This window comes from Alternaria infectoria (genome assembly GCF_024043175.1).
Source record: "Alternaria infectoria strain BMP 0036 chromosome Unknown scaffold_16, whole genome shotgun sequence".
NCBI classification, from domain to species: domain Eukaryota; kingdom Fungi; phylum Ascomycota; class Dothideomycetes; order Pleosporales; family Pleosporaceae; genus Alternaria; species Alternaria infectoria.
In genome coordinates, this window is record NW_026250705.1 from 150674 (window position 1) to 168357 (window position 17684).

At 51.8% G+C, this 17684-nt stretch overlaps 6 protein-coding genes across 6 annotated transcripts; 2 read left to right on the plus strand and 4 right to left on the minus strand.

Moving 5' to 3' along the window:
• Positions 1-179: 179 nt before the first annotated feature.
• Positions 180-3442, minus strand: J4E92_008297 (uncharacterized protein; the record flags this gene model as incomplete). Its single annotated transcript, XM_051499650.1, has 2 exons — positions 180-281; positions 434-3442. 2 exons carry the CDS (start codon positions 3440-3442, stop codon positions 180-182), a joined length of 3111 nt encoding a protein of 1036 aa, XP_051350026.1.
• A 1016-nt stretch (positions 3443-4458) lies between these two features.
• On the plus strand, positions 4459-5379 carry J4E92_008298 (uncharacterized protein; the record flags this gene model as incomplete). The annotated part of the gene is made up of 1 exon (XM_051499651.1): positions 4459-5379. One exon carries the CDS (start codon positions 4459-4461, stop codon positions 5377-5379), a length of 921 nt encoding a protein of 306 aa, XP_051350027.1.
• Positions 5380-5489: 110 nt separating this feature from the next.
• Positions 5490-7631, minus strand: J4E92_008299 (uncharacterized protein; the record flags this gene model as incomplete). The annotated part of the gene is made up of 1 exon (XM_051499652.1): positions 5490-7631. The coding sequence occupies one exon, from the start codon at positions 7629-7631 to the stop codon at positions 5490-5492; it is 2142 nt and encodes a 713-aa protein (XP_051350028.1).
• Positions 7632-9109: 1478 nt separating this feature from the next.
• J4E92_008300 (uncharacterized protein) lies at positions 9110-11134 on the minus strand (the record flags this gene model as incomplete). The annotated part of the gene is made up of 3 exons (XM_051499653.1): positions 9110-10886; positions 10938-10955; positions 11034-11134. 3 exons carry the CDS (start codon positions 11132-11134, stop codon positions 9110-9112), a joined length of 1896 nt encoding a protein of 631 aa, XP_051350029.1.
• A 1073-nt stretch (positions 11135-12207) lies between these two features.
• On the minus strand, positions 12208-13392 carry HEM2 (Aminolevulinate dehydratase; the record flags this gene model as incomplete). The annotated part of the gene is made up of 2 exons (XM_051499654.1): positions 12208-13116; positions 13168-13392. 2 exons carry the CDS (start codon positions 13390-13392, stop codon positions 12208-12210), a joined length of 1134 nt encoding a protein of 377 aa, XP_051350030.1.
• A 1900-nt stretch (positions 13393-15292) lies between these two features.
• J4E92_008302 (uncharacterized protein) lies at positions 15293-16203 on the plus strand (the record flags this gene model as incomplete). Its single annotated transcript, XM_051499655.1, has 2 exons — positions 15293-15310; positions 15367-16203. 2 exons carry the CDS (start codon positions 15293-15295, stop codon positions 16201-16203), a joined length of 855 nt encoding a protein of 284 aa, XP_051350031.1.
• Between the last annotated feature and the right edge of the window lie 1481 nt (positions 16204-17684).

The window sequence follows — 17684 nt, forward strand, 5'->3', positions numbered from 1 at the left end:
CTTTGCTGCAGGTCCTCGGCGATGCCAGGGCTCACTTACCACCCACTCCATTAACAACAATTACTGCGACGATGTAGCGCGATGAGCCATTCGTGATTACCACAATTGATCAACACCCAAGTATTCTTTTTATGCGCAAAAAAAACTCTTGAATGAGGTAGGTCACGATTACTCAAGACTTACAACTCTTGCAGACATGTTGCATTGCCCAGCTGAAGTTCTGTCGCGCTAATGCCACGCTTGACCGAGAAGCGTGCGGCAATGGTCATGCGATCAGCGATCTCGCAAACATGAGCAGCCGCTCACAATAGCATTATAGACGATTGCAGTCGTATGCTATCTCTTTACCTGTTCATAGTCCCATATGTATATAAGCCGCCCATACTCTGGGATCGCCTCCACGCCAATGCTCTCCAGCATCTCTAGTACTTACCCCAAACCCGTCCCTGAACACACCAAAGCTCTTGGAATCACGAAGCGGTTTGAGGCCATCCTGCAAACATATAGACACGCATTCGTGACTCATTTCCGCATTCACCATGGCTGCAAAAACGCGCTGTGCGAGCTCAGCCGAATGTTTATCTGACACCTCCCACAAGGAGCCGATGACATGCTGAAAGCCGACAAGCAAACACGCACTCATCAAATGCAAGCCTTCGTCGATCAATTTATCAGCACTGCTCCGCCCAGTCGAGCAGGCCGAAAGATATGCTATGAACGGTGGCTTTTCGTGAAGCCTCAAAGACAACAGGTCCTTTACGGTGAGAGGGTCTTGCTGCCAATCTTCGACGAGAAGCGTGCTTTCGAGTGGGTCTTTTGGATCGGACATGCCATGACCCGCGAAATGGAGAATTGTGGCGCGACTCATATCTGCTATGACAGCGGCTTTATTGGGCTTCAGTCGTACCTCAGGTAATTCCTCAATGGTGGGTAGTTTCGACAGTTCATTTCGAACCAGTTTCCCTTCTTCGTCTGCGGAAGGAAGATCGCTGCCTCCAGGCGTTGTTCCCATGGACACTATGAGGGGTCGGTGCAAAGACAAGTGGCTGGCTATGTTCTTTGCGTTGCGCTGACTGTATATCATCGCTTTGATGGATGGACTGTAGGAGGATATGACTTTGTCCATCAAGATGAATGACGAATTCTTGGTGTAATTCCCAGCTGCGTGGATGGGCAAGGAGCACAGAGGACCGCTTGGCACCCACCACAAACGCGGCTTATCTGATGGTTGATGCGATATCAAACCTGAACGCTGTAGGGCCTCAAGTATAGGCTGTACGAGGACATCCCAGAGCCATCGAAGCAGCTCGAACATTTTCGGTTGAGTAATTTTACGCGACATCAGGAGCGTGGCCCAAGTCTTGATTGCGTCGAGTTGCAGATTTGGAAGAGGAACGTGTTCCAGATGGGAGGATGCGACAATGAAAGCATCACTGCGATAATCACTAACGTTGATGACAATGACAGGACCAGCTGATGCTATAGCTTGCATCTCCTTCATTGAGGGCGGTGCAAGGAAACGAAGAAATCCGTCTTGTTCGCGAATATGCGCAATGCTCTCATCGAGCTGTTTTACGATGTTGTTCCGGTGTGTGAAGTCGAGAGATACGTTCGTGCCGGAAGTCGCATCTTCAATACTGGCCTGTGCAGCAGACGATTCGAGGCTGCTCCTAAGATGCTCAAATCGAGTAGCAAGATCTGGATGCTGAGATCGCAAGGCCGAAATGTCAGAGCGAACATCGAACAGCAGACCGAGAATGATGCCCCGGCCTTCTTCCAGGATCTCGAGAGCCTTTTCAGCGGTTGCACCCGCCTGTAGTGCTACTGAGGCAGCTACCGTAGTCATCCCAGAGAATTTTGATATTGCGTCTTGTTGATCTTTTTGTTGCAGAGATCGGGGACTGACTCTTTGGAGAAGACTAACGGCAAGTTGCAGCAGAACGTCTGCTTCAGCAAAGTTGGCCTGCAGTATCAGGATGTCGGCAGCTTTTCTAGCTGCTTCAATTCGCAAAGAAGGCGAAGCAACGGGGTTGTGTGCGCATTTGCTTAGATTGCGAACAGATCTTTCCAGACTCTCGACAGAACCAGTAATCTTGTAATGTTCGAATTGTGTATTACCAAGATTGCGAAGCCGCGAGGGGAGTTTTCCGTCAGTAGGGAGCGTCTGAGCAACGACCGATTGAAAAAGTTCAACGGCTTCGGTTATGTTTCTCGAAGAGTCGGCCTGGGATATGGGGCTCATTGCGCTGATTTGCAAGATCCGTGCCAGGTTGTTCCGATTGGCGAGATACTCCAGCTTCGTGGGCCGACCGAGATGAACCGCCTTCCGCGCGAATAGCACAGCTTTGTTAAGATCGTCTGCATCGACTTTGTTCATGTAGCGGGCGATCAGCAGACCAGATAATGTACTGAGTATTGTTTCAGTAAAATGATTTTGATCAGACGTGTTTCGTTCCGCATCAGTCGCGCACTGTATCGCTTCTTCCAAGTCTTTTTCAGCACCCTCTCGGTCGAACCTTAGCCACAACACGCCAGCAAGGTTGTGCATGCGCTTCGTAAGTTGAGAACTATCGAGTGGTGTTCGATCCAATGACTTCCTTGCAGCATCAATCGCGCGATGAATGTCCTCTTTGACCTGCATCAGCTCATATCGGAATCGAACTAGGCCTGTGAGAACGTTCCAGTATTCTTGAGCATAATCACTCCTCCCCTCAGCTAGATGCTCTATCTCATCGAGCTTTTCAATCCCTCTGTCTAAATATATCACTTCTCCCTGGCATAGGTACATGAGTCCTTGGCACGATGCACTCTCGGTTTCGTACTTCAGAAGCTTCGGCGAGTTCGGTGGTAACAGGGTTGCAGCTTCTTCTGCGATCGGAATTGCTTTCGCCAAGTGTTCTGGTTCTCGTGTGGTAGAGTACAATACTCGTAGCTTAACGGCAAGGTTGTGAAGGTGAAGGGCCCGATCCCTGTCTGTCTCGGCTGGCAAGATATCCAGAATCAGTTCCGCGAAGTACACCGCTCTTTTGACATCGTTGGGGTCGTTCGTAGCTTCGTATCGAAGATTGAGCATCATTGATGCCTTGTCGCAACAGTCGGCTTTGGCACTCGGGGTCTGGACTTTGCCGAGGGCCTTCTCAAGGTAACGAACGCAACGAGTGATATCATTGACATCTTGGAAGTTCTGGGCACGGCATCCTTTGATCAGAGCAATGGCAAAAGACCACCAAGCCTTTCCATGGGAAGTCAAGATCCAGACGATTCCCTTACGAGCATCCTCGGCTACTGCGTGGCGATATTGTTCCAAGTGCGTCCGTGAAGACTCGATGTCTGATGGGTCGTAAGAGTCGTTCTCTGCCAAATGAAGCACCCAATCATGCTGCTCCAGGATACTAACTAAGAGCCTGTGCCTTGACAACAACAGTTCGCGATGCACAGGCATAATAGCGTGAATCGAACACTGTAACCAATAGAGCGCACATGCAAGGTCCTCTTTGGAGTTCGTTCGTTTGAACTTGATCATGAAAAGGTTGCTGACTTTCGCATGAACCCGGTGTTGCATATCGTGATCTTTTCCATGCAGTGATAAAATCCTGTAAGCTGCATCGATTGCAAGATTGAGGTCCGATTCTGTCATGGTGCGAAGGAACATGAAATAGCGTATAGAGGATAGGCACCAGACGTCCCCTGCTCCTTCATTATTCTCAAGCAGTGTTATCAACCCTTGAAGTGTGTCGACATCTGCCGCTTCGAACGTTTCTTCCAATTGCTGTCGTTCTGCAATTACTTGCGCCTGCTGTTCGTTTACGCTCTCCGTGTCCATACCTAGGTATTTGGTCTTTTACCACTGCTGGTTCTTGTGCACGCGGGGGGTTGGAAAGACTTGGTTATAGCTATCCTGGAGATGGGGAACGGAAAGGTGATGTTTACACTTCTCCGCAGGCAGTCTTTAAGCGGGGCCTTCGCCCTGACGCTACGGCTCGCAGTAGGACAGACATGTGGGCTGCGGACGCTCAGGTTGCCTATGTGAAGACGTCAGATTTCGAGGAGCGCATATGCATCAACAAGCCATTTGGGGGTCAGCTGAAGTCTAGCCCTCGGTGGCGTTCTCAGCGCGAAGGCTCAAGGTCCACAAGATCTGATTGGGTGACATAATTTGAGCTAGTGCTGGTCACGAGGTGCCTGTCCAATGATATCGAGTAGATCTCGCTTATCCATGGATGTCTTCCGAAACCGTCTTATCACCCATCTCACGCCTCCACGCTGTTCTAGGGAGCTGCAGGCCGGCGTACTGTGTGAACCAACTTCCTAGTTGATTCCTCAACAAAAGCCGTCGCGAGCTCTTGACACACGCTCGCGTCGTGAGTGACCGACCTGACTGCTTCGCTTCTTTAACACGATTACCTAGGTACTACTGTATCTTGTCTCTGGTTTTTCTTTTTGACATCAGTTGCGAACATGGCACCAGGTGTACTATCCACCCTCCAGCTCAAACACCCTATCGCACTATCTGAAGTCAAGCTAGGCCGTCTTATCACCAATCCTCTATATCCGGATGACAACTTCTTCCAGCCCAAGGCATCGAAGTTCGCAGAGCATCACGATGCAAACGCTCGCAACACATCTACGCCAAGCGACTCACCACCTATGAAGGTCTCAATCCAGCCATTCCACAACTTCAATGACACTCTGAAGCGCTCTCGCGGAACAAAACTTGAGCTCTCTTTATTGAGCTTGCTATCGACATCTACAAACCTCTCTAAAGGCAGTTCCAGGACCATTGAGAGCCCTTTGTGCCTCATCCACCAAGTGCGAAATCCAGAGTCTTATTTCGCAACAGTGTGCAAAGACAAGACAGCCTGTGAATGGATGGAGGAGCAGAATCAACGTCCAAAGACATATGTTTATCTGATCTGTGGATTCAAGACTTTGACGGACGCGACGTTGGAGCGAGATGGCACGAAAACGACTGAGTTCACACCTTCAGCTTCTTTACCTGCTGCAACAATCGCTGGTGCAGCAGCAGGAGTACCGATAGTCCTTCCAGATGGTGTGGGAGATGTTGAGGTTGGCATGGGCATCACAAAAGAATCGAGCGAGAGTCTGGGTTACTCTGCACCGGGAGAGCGCGTCTATGCGTTACAGTGCCGCAAGATCCACTTTAAGCGCTTCTCATCAAAGGTGGACGGTTCTCGTTTGAAGAAGACAGATGAGAATTGCTGGATATCGTATATCGATGAAAAGTCAGGGGATACGGACGAAGATGCCGTCGAAGCAGAGCTCGCTGGTGCTTTTGGCTTGGAAGATATCGACGACGAGTATGAGACGCTTGAGAAAGTAGAAGTGGGCTCAGAAGAAATCTTGTTTCAATCCGAGTAGACTCACACAATGGCAATAGCTTGATACTCAAGAGAACTATTCGCGTGTGAACTAAAGAAGTCGTGCTGGCCGTATGGATTGATCGCGTGTAGCAAGTATTCATTTGGCTATTATACCAGCGCCTGAATATGGAAGTCAAATGTTTGCCAATCGTCGTCCATCTTCGGCTGTTTTGAAAGGGGAAATGCACCATCGCGACAAAGAGGGGCTAGCTCTTGCAGGAGATCGTCCAAATTCTCAGCTGACTCGTTTCCTCTCCAGTAACCTTCATCTTCAGCGACTCGTAACTTCTGTAACGTCATGGCGCTCATATCTTTCTCTGGGACAGATACGAATATTTTGAATGTGTCCACGATCGGGATGTCACGTGCTGCAGCAGCCTGCAAAGTATCCGAAATCGCGACAAAGAGATCTACGTTGAGTTGATCGTAGGGCGCAATACTGTAGAACAGGTTTGAGTGCATGATCGAAATGCCCATTTCCGGGTTGAAATTGAGGATAACGCAACCGATAGTTTTTTCGGAGTTATTCGTGACTTTAAAACGGAACAATTCCTTTTGTTGCACACGATATACGCCGTCTCGCTGCCGTTCCACGCTCTGAGCCGCAGGTAACCAAATTGAGTCATCGGTGTCCTCGTCCAAAACGTGGTCGCGACCGTTTGGCGAAGGCTCAAGAGTGACATAGGCCAGGTCTGGGAGGTTGCCAAGACGAATGTGTGGATTCTCTAAGCCTTTCAACAGTTTGAACCGGGTTATGTGTTCTAGACGGGCGATGAGCTTGGACATGCTCTCATTGCCAGTAAGCGAAGTCAGCGTGTTGGAGATATGGTCAGGGAAAATGTCCCCAACGCACTCAATCCGATAGAGCTCGTCATGATCCAACTGGATTTGGAATTGAGCGTCGTCGTCATTCGATAAGTACAGCTTTTCCTTCCCTTTCAGGCTATGATACCAGTCGTGTTCAAATTGGAGAGCTGGGGTGCTATTGGCAGGGATGAATCGGACTCCGGCAGTTCCTCCTAGCGGCAGGCTTTGCAATACGGCTGGGCATCCAACTTCAAGCTCTTGCCATTGTGATTCCATAATGCTTTGTGGCTGAAGAAAGACAGCCCGGCACTCTCGCGATTTGGTTTGTTCGACCCGTACTTTCGCGAGGATGTCTGACTCTGATATCGGCGATGCGGGGTCAAAGTGGAGAGGAAGAATGGCATAGACGGAATGGGTGTATACTGCATCCATTCTGCCACCATCTAGGCGCAGCTGCTGCCTTTTCTTCTCCACTTGAAGTACTGTGAGGGTATGAACTCTAGACCTGAAAGCCTCGTCGAAGAAGAACCGACGCATATCCCCGATAATGAAAGGCGTTTGGGAAACCACCAGTTCCGCTATCTTTGAACGGACTCGATCGTAAATGGCACGAGTAGACAGCCGCGTAGACGTGTTTCGAAGCGTATCTAATAGCCAATAGGAGAGGTACCCGTGTCTGTAAGTGTCGGTAGCTGTTTTGCAGGTATATTCCTTTGCCTTTTGGTAATCAAGGCAGGCAGCGAGAGTCACAAATCCGCTCGGTGATTCCAGCCAGGAAGCCTTGCCAGCCCAATGTTGCACTCTAGCCATGTTGTCAGGAACATCGATCTCTTGGTCCGACTGGTAAGTGCCCCGAACGCCACGGACCCCTTCAACTTCTTCGTCATCATCTTCACCCCGCACCGCACCGCCGGAGAAGCAACTGTCGAGTACCACTGTAAGGACCACATCCTTTGCAACGATGTCCTGCAAGAGAGCGCCGAGTTCCAGATCCCTGAGATATTTGCCACCCTGTTTGATATCCCAGGGCACAAGACAATGATCAATGTTTCCGTGGCCCTGTCGCAGAGATTCGAAAACTGTCGTAGCACATGCTCCGTGTCCAGAATAGTGGATGTAGATAATATCCCCTGCGGCAGATGTCCGAGCAAGATTCTGTAAGGCGCCAACGATATTCTTGTACGTCGGTAGTTTTTGAACCTCACTGCTCTGTTCGTACGGGCTTGTGGTTCCTGGAACAGGCGCGAGTAGAGTATCAATATTGCCAGCAGGAACTTTCAAGGTACGGAGGAGGTATTCCCGAATAGCGAGTACATCGTTGACGCAGCCCCGCAAATTTCTGTATTCGATGTCGTTCCCGCTAGTGTCTTTCCTTGGATATTGATCCTGTCCTTGAACCTCATACTCATCGATGCCAATCAAGACAGCTCTTTTGGTCGTCATGTGGCGAGGACTGTTGTGCGTCACACTAGGCTGTTCGTTTTCGTTTCGACCTCCAGTCTGAGCTGTTGTGACATTCGCAAGTCCAACCAGAATGTACATATGGAGCCCATATATCGTTACGCGCGGCTGTTACCAGATCTTTGGCTACCTGGGTAGCGCGCCACGGGCCGCCATCAGGGCGTTCTTCAGCTCTGCACCCCTAGCGTGCGGAGCGAGCGACACACAACAAGCCAGACCACATACCACTTGCTTGCGCCGCGCAGACTATCCTCCTATCTTGTCTGCTAACATACTACTGGCACTTGAGGGAGAGGCGCCACGAGGCCGCCCGCATATGCGTGGCGTTATTGGTAGCGATACTGTCTGACAGTTTAGACACCCATGAACCAGAAGCTGCACGTACTCCACGGTATCGAGTCCAGACACACTCAGCTTTGCAGCCACGGCGTTGCGAAGGTACAAGGCCGACCAATCAAAGGGCCTGGACACCATACCTAGGTAGAGATGTAGAAGACGCCTGCAAATGTAGGACTCTAACCCTGGGCGAGGTGAGGGGGTCGAGGCGATGAATGCGCATGCATGATCTGACGTTCCAGCGCCGCCGTTCGCTGTTAACGATTCAGCTCTCAGAAATAAATAGCTTCCTGCTCACATGCTGCTTGAGAACGGTCGCGGCCATGGAGTAGCTGCGCGATTCCGGCAGGTAGCGCAAAGACTTGCCTGCACCCTGGAATTTTCGCCAGTCTTTGCCGCTTGAGACCCCTCCGCGTGTTGTGGTGTTGAGTTGCGGTTGCGCATGGAGTAAGAGGGTCGTTCTGGCTTCGCTTCACCGATGCGCAATGCTAGATTGCAGTATCGCGTCGCCTGATGGTTGAGGGCCGTATAGCTACCCAGGTAGTGCTCATCGTGGGCGTTGGCAGGCATTGCCGCCTTTACAGTACCTAGGTAGCGCTTACCTGTCGACCCCGCACAGACAGCGTATAGCGCCATCAAGCTTGCCAACTCTTGTGCTGGTCTTCTCGACAAGCTTTGGAGGTTCGCAATTCAACATTCGTGATGACACACGACGGCGAGTCCGTGTGGACAGCAGCAGCTGCGTGCAATGGGTATATTTGCGTGCAGATTGCTCGTTCTTCTACATACGACCATAGGATCATGAAAATTAGGCTTCCCGTCCGCTCAGCCATATACAAGCATGATACCGGCGGATTAGTAGTTAGGTGGGTGACCACTAGCGAATCCCCGCTGTTGTATGTTTTTGCCAAAAACTCCATCTTTTTGCCCATCGTGGTTCACGTGCCAGTCGAACCCCGATGGGCTCGCTCGTACAGGAGAGAGCGTGGGTGCTTTGATCTTGCATGTGTGGTGAAGGTGGCGACGCCCTTTCTTTTTGCGCGACGGTCGCAGACTCCAAGAACATGCCTCACTAACCTTGACTTGGACATTAGAGTAAATACCATGGTATCATACATCTCTATCTACTTCAACTCAACAACCTTCTTCCCCTTCTTCTTCGCCTCCAACACCGCATCCCTCCACTCCTTGACCCCGTCCAACGCGCCCTCCGGATCCGCCTTCTTCTGCAGTAGATAACCCTGTATCTCCGCGGGCGAGAACACACCCTCAGGCAGCGCTTCCGCGAACTGCTTCGCCATCTCCGCAAGCTTTTCTGGCGGTAGCGTCGCAAAGTTGGGCTTTGATGGCAGAGCGCCGCTAGTGAGGGGTGAGGAGGTACCACTCGATGGTCGGACTTTCCTCTTCTTTGTCTTGGATGGAGACTTGGTTTTCTCGTCATCGCTCTTCTTCTGTGTCTGCGTCGCTAGGTCCTCTTCGCGGCTGTACATGCGACGGAAGATTTCTTGTATTTGCGTATTGGTCGCGAGTGTGAATTTGATTTGCAGGTCTACCCGGCCGGGGCGGATGAGTGCGGAGTCCAGCTTTTCGGGGTAGTTTGTTGTCATTATGAGGACCCGACCTTCGCTGGATGCGGCGCCATCGATGATATTGAGGAGACCAGCGAGGGAGATCTTGCTCTTGCTGCCTTCTTCGTCGGTGGGAGAGGGAACTGGTGGTGGGGGAGGGGGAGGTGTGGGCTTCACGCTAGGTGCTTTTATGCTAGGCGTCTTTACGCTGGGTGCTCGGACGGATGATCCTGCATCGTCTGTGACGAGGGTGGTGGTTTCGCTGTCTGGCTTGGTTATCTTTCGTGGGCGTAAGGTTTGGGTAAGTCTTCGGCGGAAAGACTTCTTCTTCTCGATCTCGGAGATGGACTTCTGCTTTTCCTCGACCTTCTTCCCATTTGTGCTCTCAACCTTCTCTTCCTTCTCTGCCTTCTCTGCCACGGTTTCCTTCGCTTCAATTGGTATCTCGGCGTTCTCTTCCACCTCCGAGACGCGATCTGGTTCTGGAATCTCAGAGGACTTGTCCCGGCGAATACCCGCGCTATCAATATCTTCTAATAGGACGATACACCGGTTAGGCAGCTGGCTGAACAGCATAGCTAGATCCGACTCGGTCATGTCACGCTCACTCAAAGAAGCGCAGTAGACGCTAAGCCCAAAGATTCCAGCCACTGCGAAGCTCAAGGATGTCTTGCCTGTACCAGGAGGTCCGTGGAAAAGATATCCTCGCCTGTGGGGAATACCTCGGGCGGCGTACCACCGAGCCGTAGCGGGGTGGAGGTATTCGTTAATGTCTGCCACAACCTTATCCTTCTGCGTCTCATCCAAGGTCACTGTGCTGATAGGTCGTGAAGGTCGGCTTGACTGGGTAGACCAATAGCCACCGTGTTTAGTCTCTGCTCGCATTATCTCAGTCGTGCTGTTACTCTTGTGCGATGACCATTCCTTGACATGATCTATCAACTCCTTGACGGGCTTCGTGCTGCGACCCATGCAACGGATGATGACAAAGTACTCAATCCGTTCTGCGTACTTGTTCTCTTGCGAATCCTTCCTGAACTGGAAATAATGGCCGTTGTGGGTGAAGCTGTCGTCACCAAGATTAGGCTCATAGTACACTGGACTGGTGCCTTTGTACTTGTCATAGTTAAAGATCCCGGACTCGTCCAAAACGTCTTCATCGTCTGACTCGGGCTCGTCATCAGAGTCTGCGCTATATCGAGTCTTGGGCTTCCTCGAGGTAGCTTTCAGGTCTCTGCTGACTTCCGTCATGCGCTGTTCCGATATCCAGGATATGAATTGTGGGTATAAATCATCATCGTCGTCTATCCGGATAGCAGAGGTACCATAATCCCTGCATGAACTGTTAGCAGACCGCAGTTGATTGGTAGGATTGTGGACTTACTGCATCCATGTACGCCCCCTGTTGTACAAGAACATGGCTCCTTGGAAGATGCCAAATAATAAAAGGTATAGAGACATCGTGCTTCCAACATCGAACCCAATTTTGTTGAGGACCAGCTGGACAATAGCACCGAAGCCGGGAATGTTGATGGCTGCATCTGCGAGGCCAGGAGGTAGCGATTCCTTCAGGTTCTCCATGATTATACCAGGCCGGTGGCTCAATCCGCACGCCGAAGAAGTTTTATGCGTGGACGTGTCTTGAATGAATCCCGATGCGTTTGCTCGCGTAACAAAGCACCCAGGTTAGATGTGTTTCCAGCGAATGTCGGTGATTGTTGTAAAGTGGTAGTAGTCCAAGAAGAGACCTGTGATATACTTATTTGTCGCAAGCGCAATTCACCAGGCATCCAGATGATGTATGTCGATTTACCTAATAGCTTTTATCGTAATGACCTGTGGTTGAGAAAAAGGGCGGTGGGATGGCAGCCTGAGCTAAGAAGTGGCTGTGCACAATGTGCAGCCGGTCCAATGCGATCAGCTTCGATATCAGCCTCTCAAGGCTCTGTTAGGAGAAAGACTCCTCGCTGGGGTAATGGTCACCTGCATGATGCGTCCAGTGAGTGGAGACCGCATGTGTCTAAAGTGCAGTGGCATCGCTAGGTCGAATGAGAGCGTTCGCGCGCAAACAGCGTGGCTCCAAGCAAGGCTGAGTGGCGTACACTCTGAATCCCAGGATAAATATCCTTCGCGCACGAAGGGCGACTGAAGTGGCTGAGATGCATGCTGCTGTGGATACGGACGCATCATTACCGACTTTGGTGAGAAGAACCGGCGATGCCGGTCGTGAAGTGCGGGCTAGCCGGTGAGTCAACGCCCACCATGGTACCATAGGAAGGGCGCTGACTCGAAAGCTTAGCGAGGTAGTGGCAAGGCAGCCGCAGGGTTGAGATGTGATGGGGTTGGTTCATCTGCAGATGGCGGAGTGAGGGCTGTGGCGCACCGGTGGGCTGCAATCCTCCGCATGTTCGGGCTAGCGTATTTCTGTATATGGTCTTGGCACTATACGACTTTACGACGCGGGCTGAGAATTCGCCCGGGAGGCTCCATTGCATGTCCGCAACTGGAGACAATGTGTTGGAGTTATTCGTGTGCGATAGATTTCAGAAACAAAATGATGTAGAAGTGGTGATGAGATTTCATTGGTAGACATGCCGTCTGGATATCAAACGCCCCTACGCCCTTTCTTTTGCCGTGCATCTATCCTAGCCCCCCTAGTTACCCAACCAGTCTAAGAACTCTGGCGTGAAGTAGCTGACCACTATCGAAGCTCCCGCTCGGAGTATGCCCTGCGTAGCCTCTTCCGCCATCTGCCTCAGGTCGAACACACCTGCAGCTGCGGCTGCGTGGATCATAGCGTATTCTCCAGACACCTGGTATGCTGCAATGGGCATGTCCTTGCCAATTTCCTTTGCATCGCTAATGATGTCGAGGTACTGGCTCGCAGGCTTGACCATGATGATGTCCGCACCCTCACCAATATCTCTGACGATGGCTCGTCGTGCCAGACCGCGGCCGCCGGGAGGTAATTGGTAGCATCTTCGGTCGCCAAACGAGGGCACTGAGCCTGCAGCGTCACGGAAGGGACCGTATAGACATCCTGAGAACTTGGCGGCATACGACATCAGCACGACCTGGTGCGAGATGCCGGCTTCGATGAGCCTCAGCTTAATGGCGCGTATGCGACCGTCGTTCATGTCCGAAGGCGCCACGCAATGCGCGCCGGCATTGGCATATGAGAGCGCCACATCCGCGATTCGCTCTACTGACAATGCATTGTTCAAGCTGCCATCCTCCTTGAGGATACCGCAATGACCGTGTGAGGTGTATTCGCAGAGGCAGACGTCGGCAACGATGAAGAGGTCGGGGAATGCTCGTCGCAGCAGGCGGATGGCCTTGATGACGGGGCCCTTGGGGTCGTCTGCGTTTGTGCCCAAGGCGTCCTTTGCTGAAGGTGCGAGTGGGACTCCAAATAGTATGACCGACTTGAGGCCCTTTGCGACGAGCGGGGTGAGGTATGGCACGACCTTGTTCAGGCCTCGGCGGTGGATGTTCGGCAGGGAGGGAATGAGGATTTCTTCGTCAGGCTGGTCGGAAATGAAGAGGGGGTAGATGAGCATCGACTGCACCAAATGTTAGCTTTCGTCATAGGCGCATGGCGTCATTCCCCTCACCTTTGTGAGCTGTCGCTCGGCCTGCCATGCTCGCGACAGAGGGTGGCTGTATCCTCCATGCAATTGGCTCTTGATATCTCCGGATATGCTCACGCTGGTCGCGGCAGTGCTGGCGTAGGATCGGGTGGAACGCGCTTCCGATATTTGGGAGCGCAGGTCGGGTCGCTCTGGCCGCTCCGAATTGTTCCGGTATGCGATGTCAGAGACGAGCGAGGAGAACGACATGGCGAAGATAAAGCAATAATGTCTTGTAGGTTGGTGAAGGAATCGAAAAGTTCAAGTCCCGCCTGTGCAAAGAAAGTGGAATGTCGCTGACGTTGGCGTCGGGGAAAGGTGGCGTTCGTGGTAAATGCGGACAGCCGAGGCGTCAAGTTTCACTCCGACTATAGCGATCGCACTTCGAGTTTCAGAAAATCGGAGAACGGACAAACGCAGAGACGAGATGGGGGTATCGGAATGAAGAGAACAATTTGAAGCGCAATTCCTTAAAAGATTGTAACATCCACACGGTTTGCGACGACTACTATACGCATGTAAGCTGCAAATTGTCTCCGGTGCCCAATCAAATGTGCAGGATTACTGAGAACCAGACGTGGCCTAGCGTCGGATGGTGTTAGTCAGCTCCCAGGTCGAGAAGTCGGGACAGTCTCGGGAATCTTGGAAGCGCATCGAGCTTCATCACATGATGCGTCGCCGAAGTGAACACCTACGCAGTCGCGCTCCAAGCGCACAAGATCGATCCTCAGCTTCTTCCACGAGAGCATGATGTCGTTGTTTCGAGTCGCGAGAACCCAGCGGGGCGCACGCCTTTTATGACGATGTGGCTGGCTCACAATTTCCCGTCTCTGGCCGTCTGTCTACCCACCATCGCAACTTCCACCCTTTCATCGGCCCGTCTACAATGGAGTCTTACTTTTGTCTTATACAGTCGCCATCGTTCAGTAATCGGGATATCTGTCGCCGCCGCTGATCAACATCAATCTCAACATGACCGGACGTGGCTGCTTTGCAAAGTTACTCCTCAACTCAACAGTGTGAACGCGCAGTATGCGATGCGAGCCAACGCCAACATTAACATGGTACCGCAGTATCCTAATCAGATGCAGACGCCAGGCAGATAACGCCACGTACGAAGTCTCTGTCGTATACCCACCAAAACCAATACGGACAGGACCCTCAAAGCAAAAAGCAACATCACAAAACGAAAACATCAGCTTCGGAATGCGATGTTGTTGAGACAAAGGGCAAAGCGGGGTCGCCTTTTCAACCTATGAGCACTTTCGATAACCCGCTGTATTCGCTTACGGCTCGCATGGACACAACGTGTATACCGACGTCGTGCTTTCTTTTTCGACATCCCAAGACCCCGCTGCCCCTAGCTTGAACCCTAACCTCGAAAACAAACATCACAAAGCAAAACCTCTATACCTAGCGACCATAACCGACACTCGGTTAGGCTAAGAAGAGTAACTCCGTCCAATAGTGCCACACCATCAAGTTCATTATTCCTACTAGTCTAGGAGCACTGGGCGCTACCCCGAGTGCCGCGTCGCTCCCTTGACGGTTTTCACTGCAAGCCGACAGAAACGGCAGTCCACAATCACTGTACTGACATGGATGATTGCGCGCCGTCAGGGCGGGGCAGCTAACGTTAGACCCCGTAGGCCGTTCATCATCTTGGTGTTGCGCATATCACGACAAACAAAGTATAAGCCGTGCGTCTTGTGAAAGATAAACACTAGGTATATATGTAGAGGGCATGCAAGGCACACGAATCCTTTCTCACCCCTGCACTCATCGCAACTCCACTCAACTCGGTGACTCGATTGACTGTTCCAATCATGTCTGACCTACGCGCCCCCACCGTTGCTGTCAACTTGACACTGATAGTGTTGACTTCACTCGCTATTAGCTGTCGTGTCGGGAGAAAAATCAAGATAATGAGCAGCTTTGGCTGGCATGATGGTGAGCTCAGTCCACTTGTTTCCACACGAGTCATCATACTAACTGACATGAAGCTCTTGCTGTCTTTGCCGGGACTTGCGCCATCGTCTTATCATGTATTCAGATGTATGCGACACGTCTGGGAGCTGGTCTGCACGAGGCAGACATCGACCCGGCCAACATGGAGATGCTCCTCAAGGTACATCAAACCCAACCCACGATCACCATCTTCCACTTACTAACTCAACACCCCAGATGGTCATGGCCGCCCTAATCTTCTACTTCTCCGTCAACTGGGCCGTCAAGCACTCACTCCTCATCTTCTACACCGAGCTCACTTTCGAGCCATGGGCCCGCCGTTGCATCTTCATCATGCATATCGTCGCCTTCTCCTTCGGTCTCACCTGCGTCGTAACCAGCATCTTCCAATGCGTCCCAGTGGCAAAATGGTGGGACCCAACCATCGAGGGCTACTGCATCAACCTGAGTGATTTCTCCTACTTCAACTCGGTCTTCATGGTGGCCTGCGATGCCGTCCTCTATATCCTCCCCGTCATCTTCACCTGGAACGTTAAGCTCAGGCGCCACCACCGCATCGCCGTCAACTTCCTCTTCGCCTTGGGCGGACTCGTCCTCGCTGCAAGCGCAACTCGCGTCTACTTTGTCCATCGACTCGCCGTCATGGGGGACTTCCCCTTCCAATACGCCGCATCCATGATCTGCGCCGTCGTGGAGAACCATCTTGCCGTTATTGTCGCCTGCGCGCCTAGTATCAAAGCCGTCCTCATCCGCTACTACCCCAGCCTGCAAAGCAAGTTCGAACGCATCATCAGCGACGAGGGCTCCGGCTCAAAGGGCAAAGCATACCGGACTGGGAGCAGCGATCGTGCTACATATGATCCTGAGGCTGGGACCAACGGCAGTGAAGATGTCAAGCTGCAGATTGTCAAGACACAAGATGTCAAGATTGAGAGGCCAGATGCGAATCGCATGATCACTGGTAGCAGTGGGAAGAGTGAAGGTAGTCTACTAGGACGCTGGTGGCGGGCGCCTAACAACTGGAACGTCAGCGTCGAGAGCCAAGGGAAATAAGATGGAGGATTTTGTATATTCGTAGTCGTTTCGAGGTTGATTCCCCCTTCCTTCTGTTCAGTATCATACCCATGTAGTCCTCAACCACCAAGTTCATATCCATATCCACAACTTCTCACACCTCCGTCGTCCTCCCCGCCCCCTCCTCATCTCCCAATCTCACCCCCAAACCACCCCGAATACCTCCCCCCCTCACTCAACATCCTCCCACTCCTCCTCCCCACCCCCAACCCTCGGCACCCCACCCGGCCCCAACAACGGCCTATTCCCTCCCGTCCCAATATGCACGAAGCCAAAAGGCTCACCAATGCACATCTCCCTCTCCTCTTCATACTCAACTTCCCTTTCACCAAAACCAAGCGCAATCTTGATCTTGGCCCACAATCTCTTCCAAAAACCGTCAGACTCGATGACCTCGGCTTCGGTGACAGGCTGTGGCAGCGCGGTGATGCTGGTATCTTGCGCGTCTTTGAGGTTGGCGAGTGTGGGGTTCGCGAGGTGGTGGGATGTGTTTGGCCGGGAAGAGGAATTGGCGTCGGCGAAGAGGATGGAGGTCATGGGGAGGAGGTGCTTTGAGTCGTTTTGGGCCATTTTGTTTTGAGGCGCGGGGGTTTGCAGAGGGTGTGTGGTGTGATGTGCTTTGTGCGCTGGTGTTTGTCAGTGGCTGTATTGCAAAGATATGCAATGCGAGTGTAGAGGTACGGCGAGGTTGTAGCTGGCTACGAGTCTGAGAGACGGAGGATATCTCTTTGTTGTGGTCGCGGCGCGTGTCTCAGTTCGTTTGTTTGGAGGTTGCGTCATTGCGCAAACGGTGGGTTGAATGCGACGGTGAACGCGAGTTGCGTACGCGGGGTACGGGCGCGCCCATAGTGGTCTGACCTTGGGGTGAATAAAGCGTTCATATTGTTATGAGCAGAGTTATCCTCCATGAACTCTATTATGCGCTGGAGTAAACTGCGAGCTCCTATCGAATCGGTGTACTACTACGATGCGACTGGTTCATCGCCTGAGTCCGGCTCGCGACGGCTTTTGACTTATTGATCATCGTGACCAGGCGGTAGATATTTCACGCGGTGTACCAATTGATACGAGAACCTATAGTCTAGCCTAATGGCCTGTTCATACCCAATTATCGTGAGCTGCTTAGAAACATAGCCTCAGGACTCGGGGCAAAATTTACTGTAAACGCCCTCACCGACTCCTCGGCTTGGGAATTGCAGTCCATCGTGAGCAGAAATGGACTCTATCCCTTGCTCTTGAACAACTGAAAATACTATCACAATATCTAGGGAGTAGCGGCAAACGAGCTGGGGTGTGTTTCGTATATCGAGGATGGCGCGGTGGTACTTCGGTTGTCGTCGCGTCCACTCCTAGGCTCGTTCGTTGTTGCTGCCCGTACACGATCGGAATTGTGGAAAATGCCAAACTCACGCCTACGAATAGAGGAAATAGTCGCATTCATGAGAGCATTCGAAGTGGAA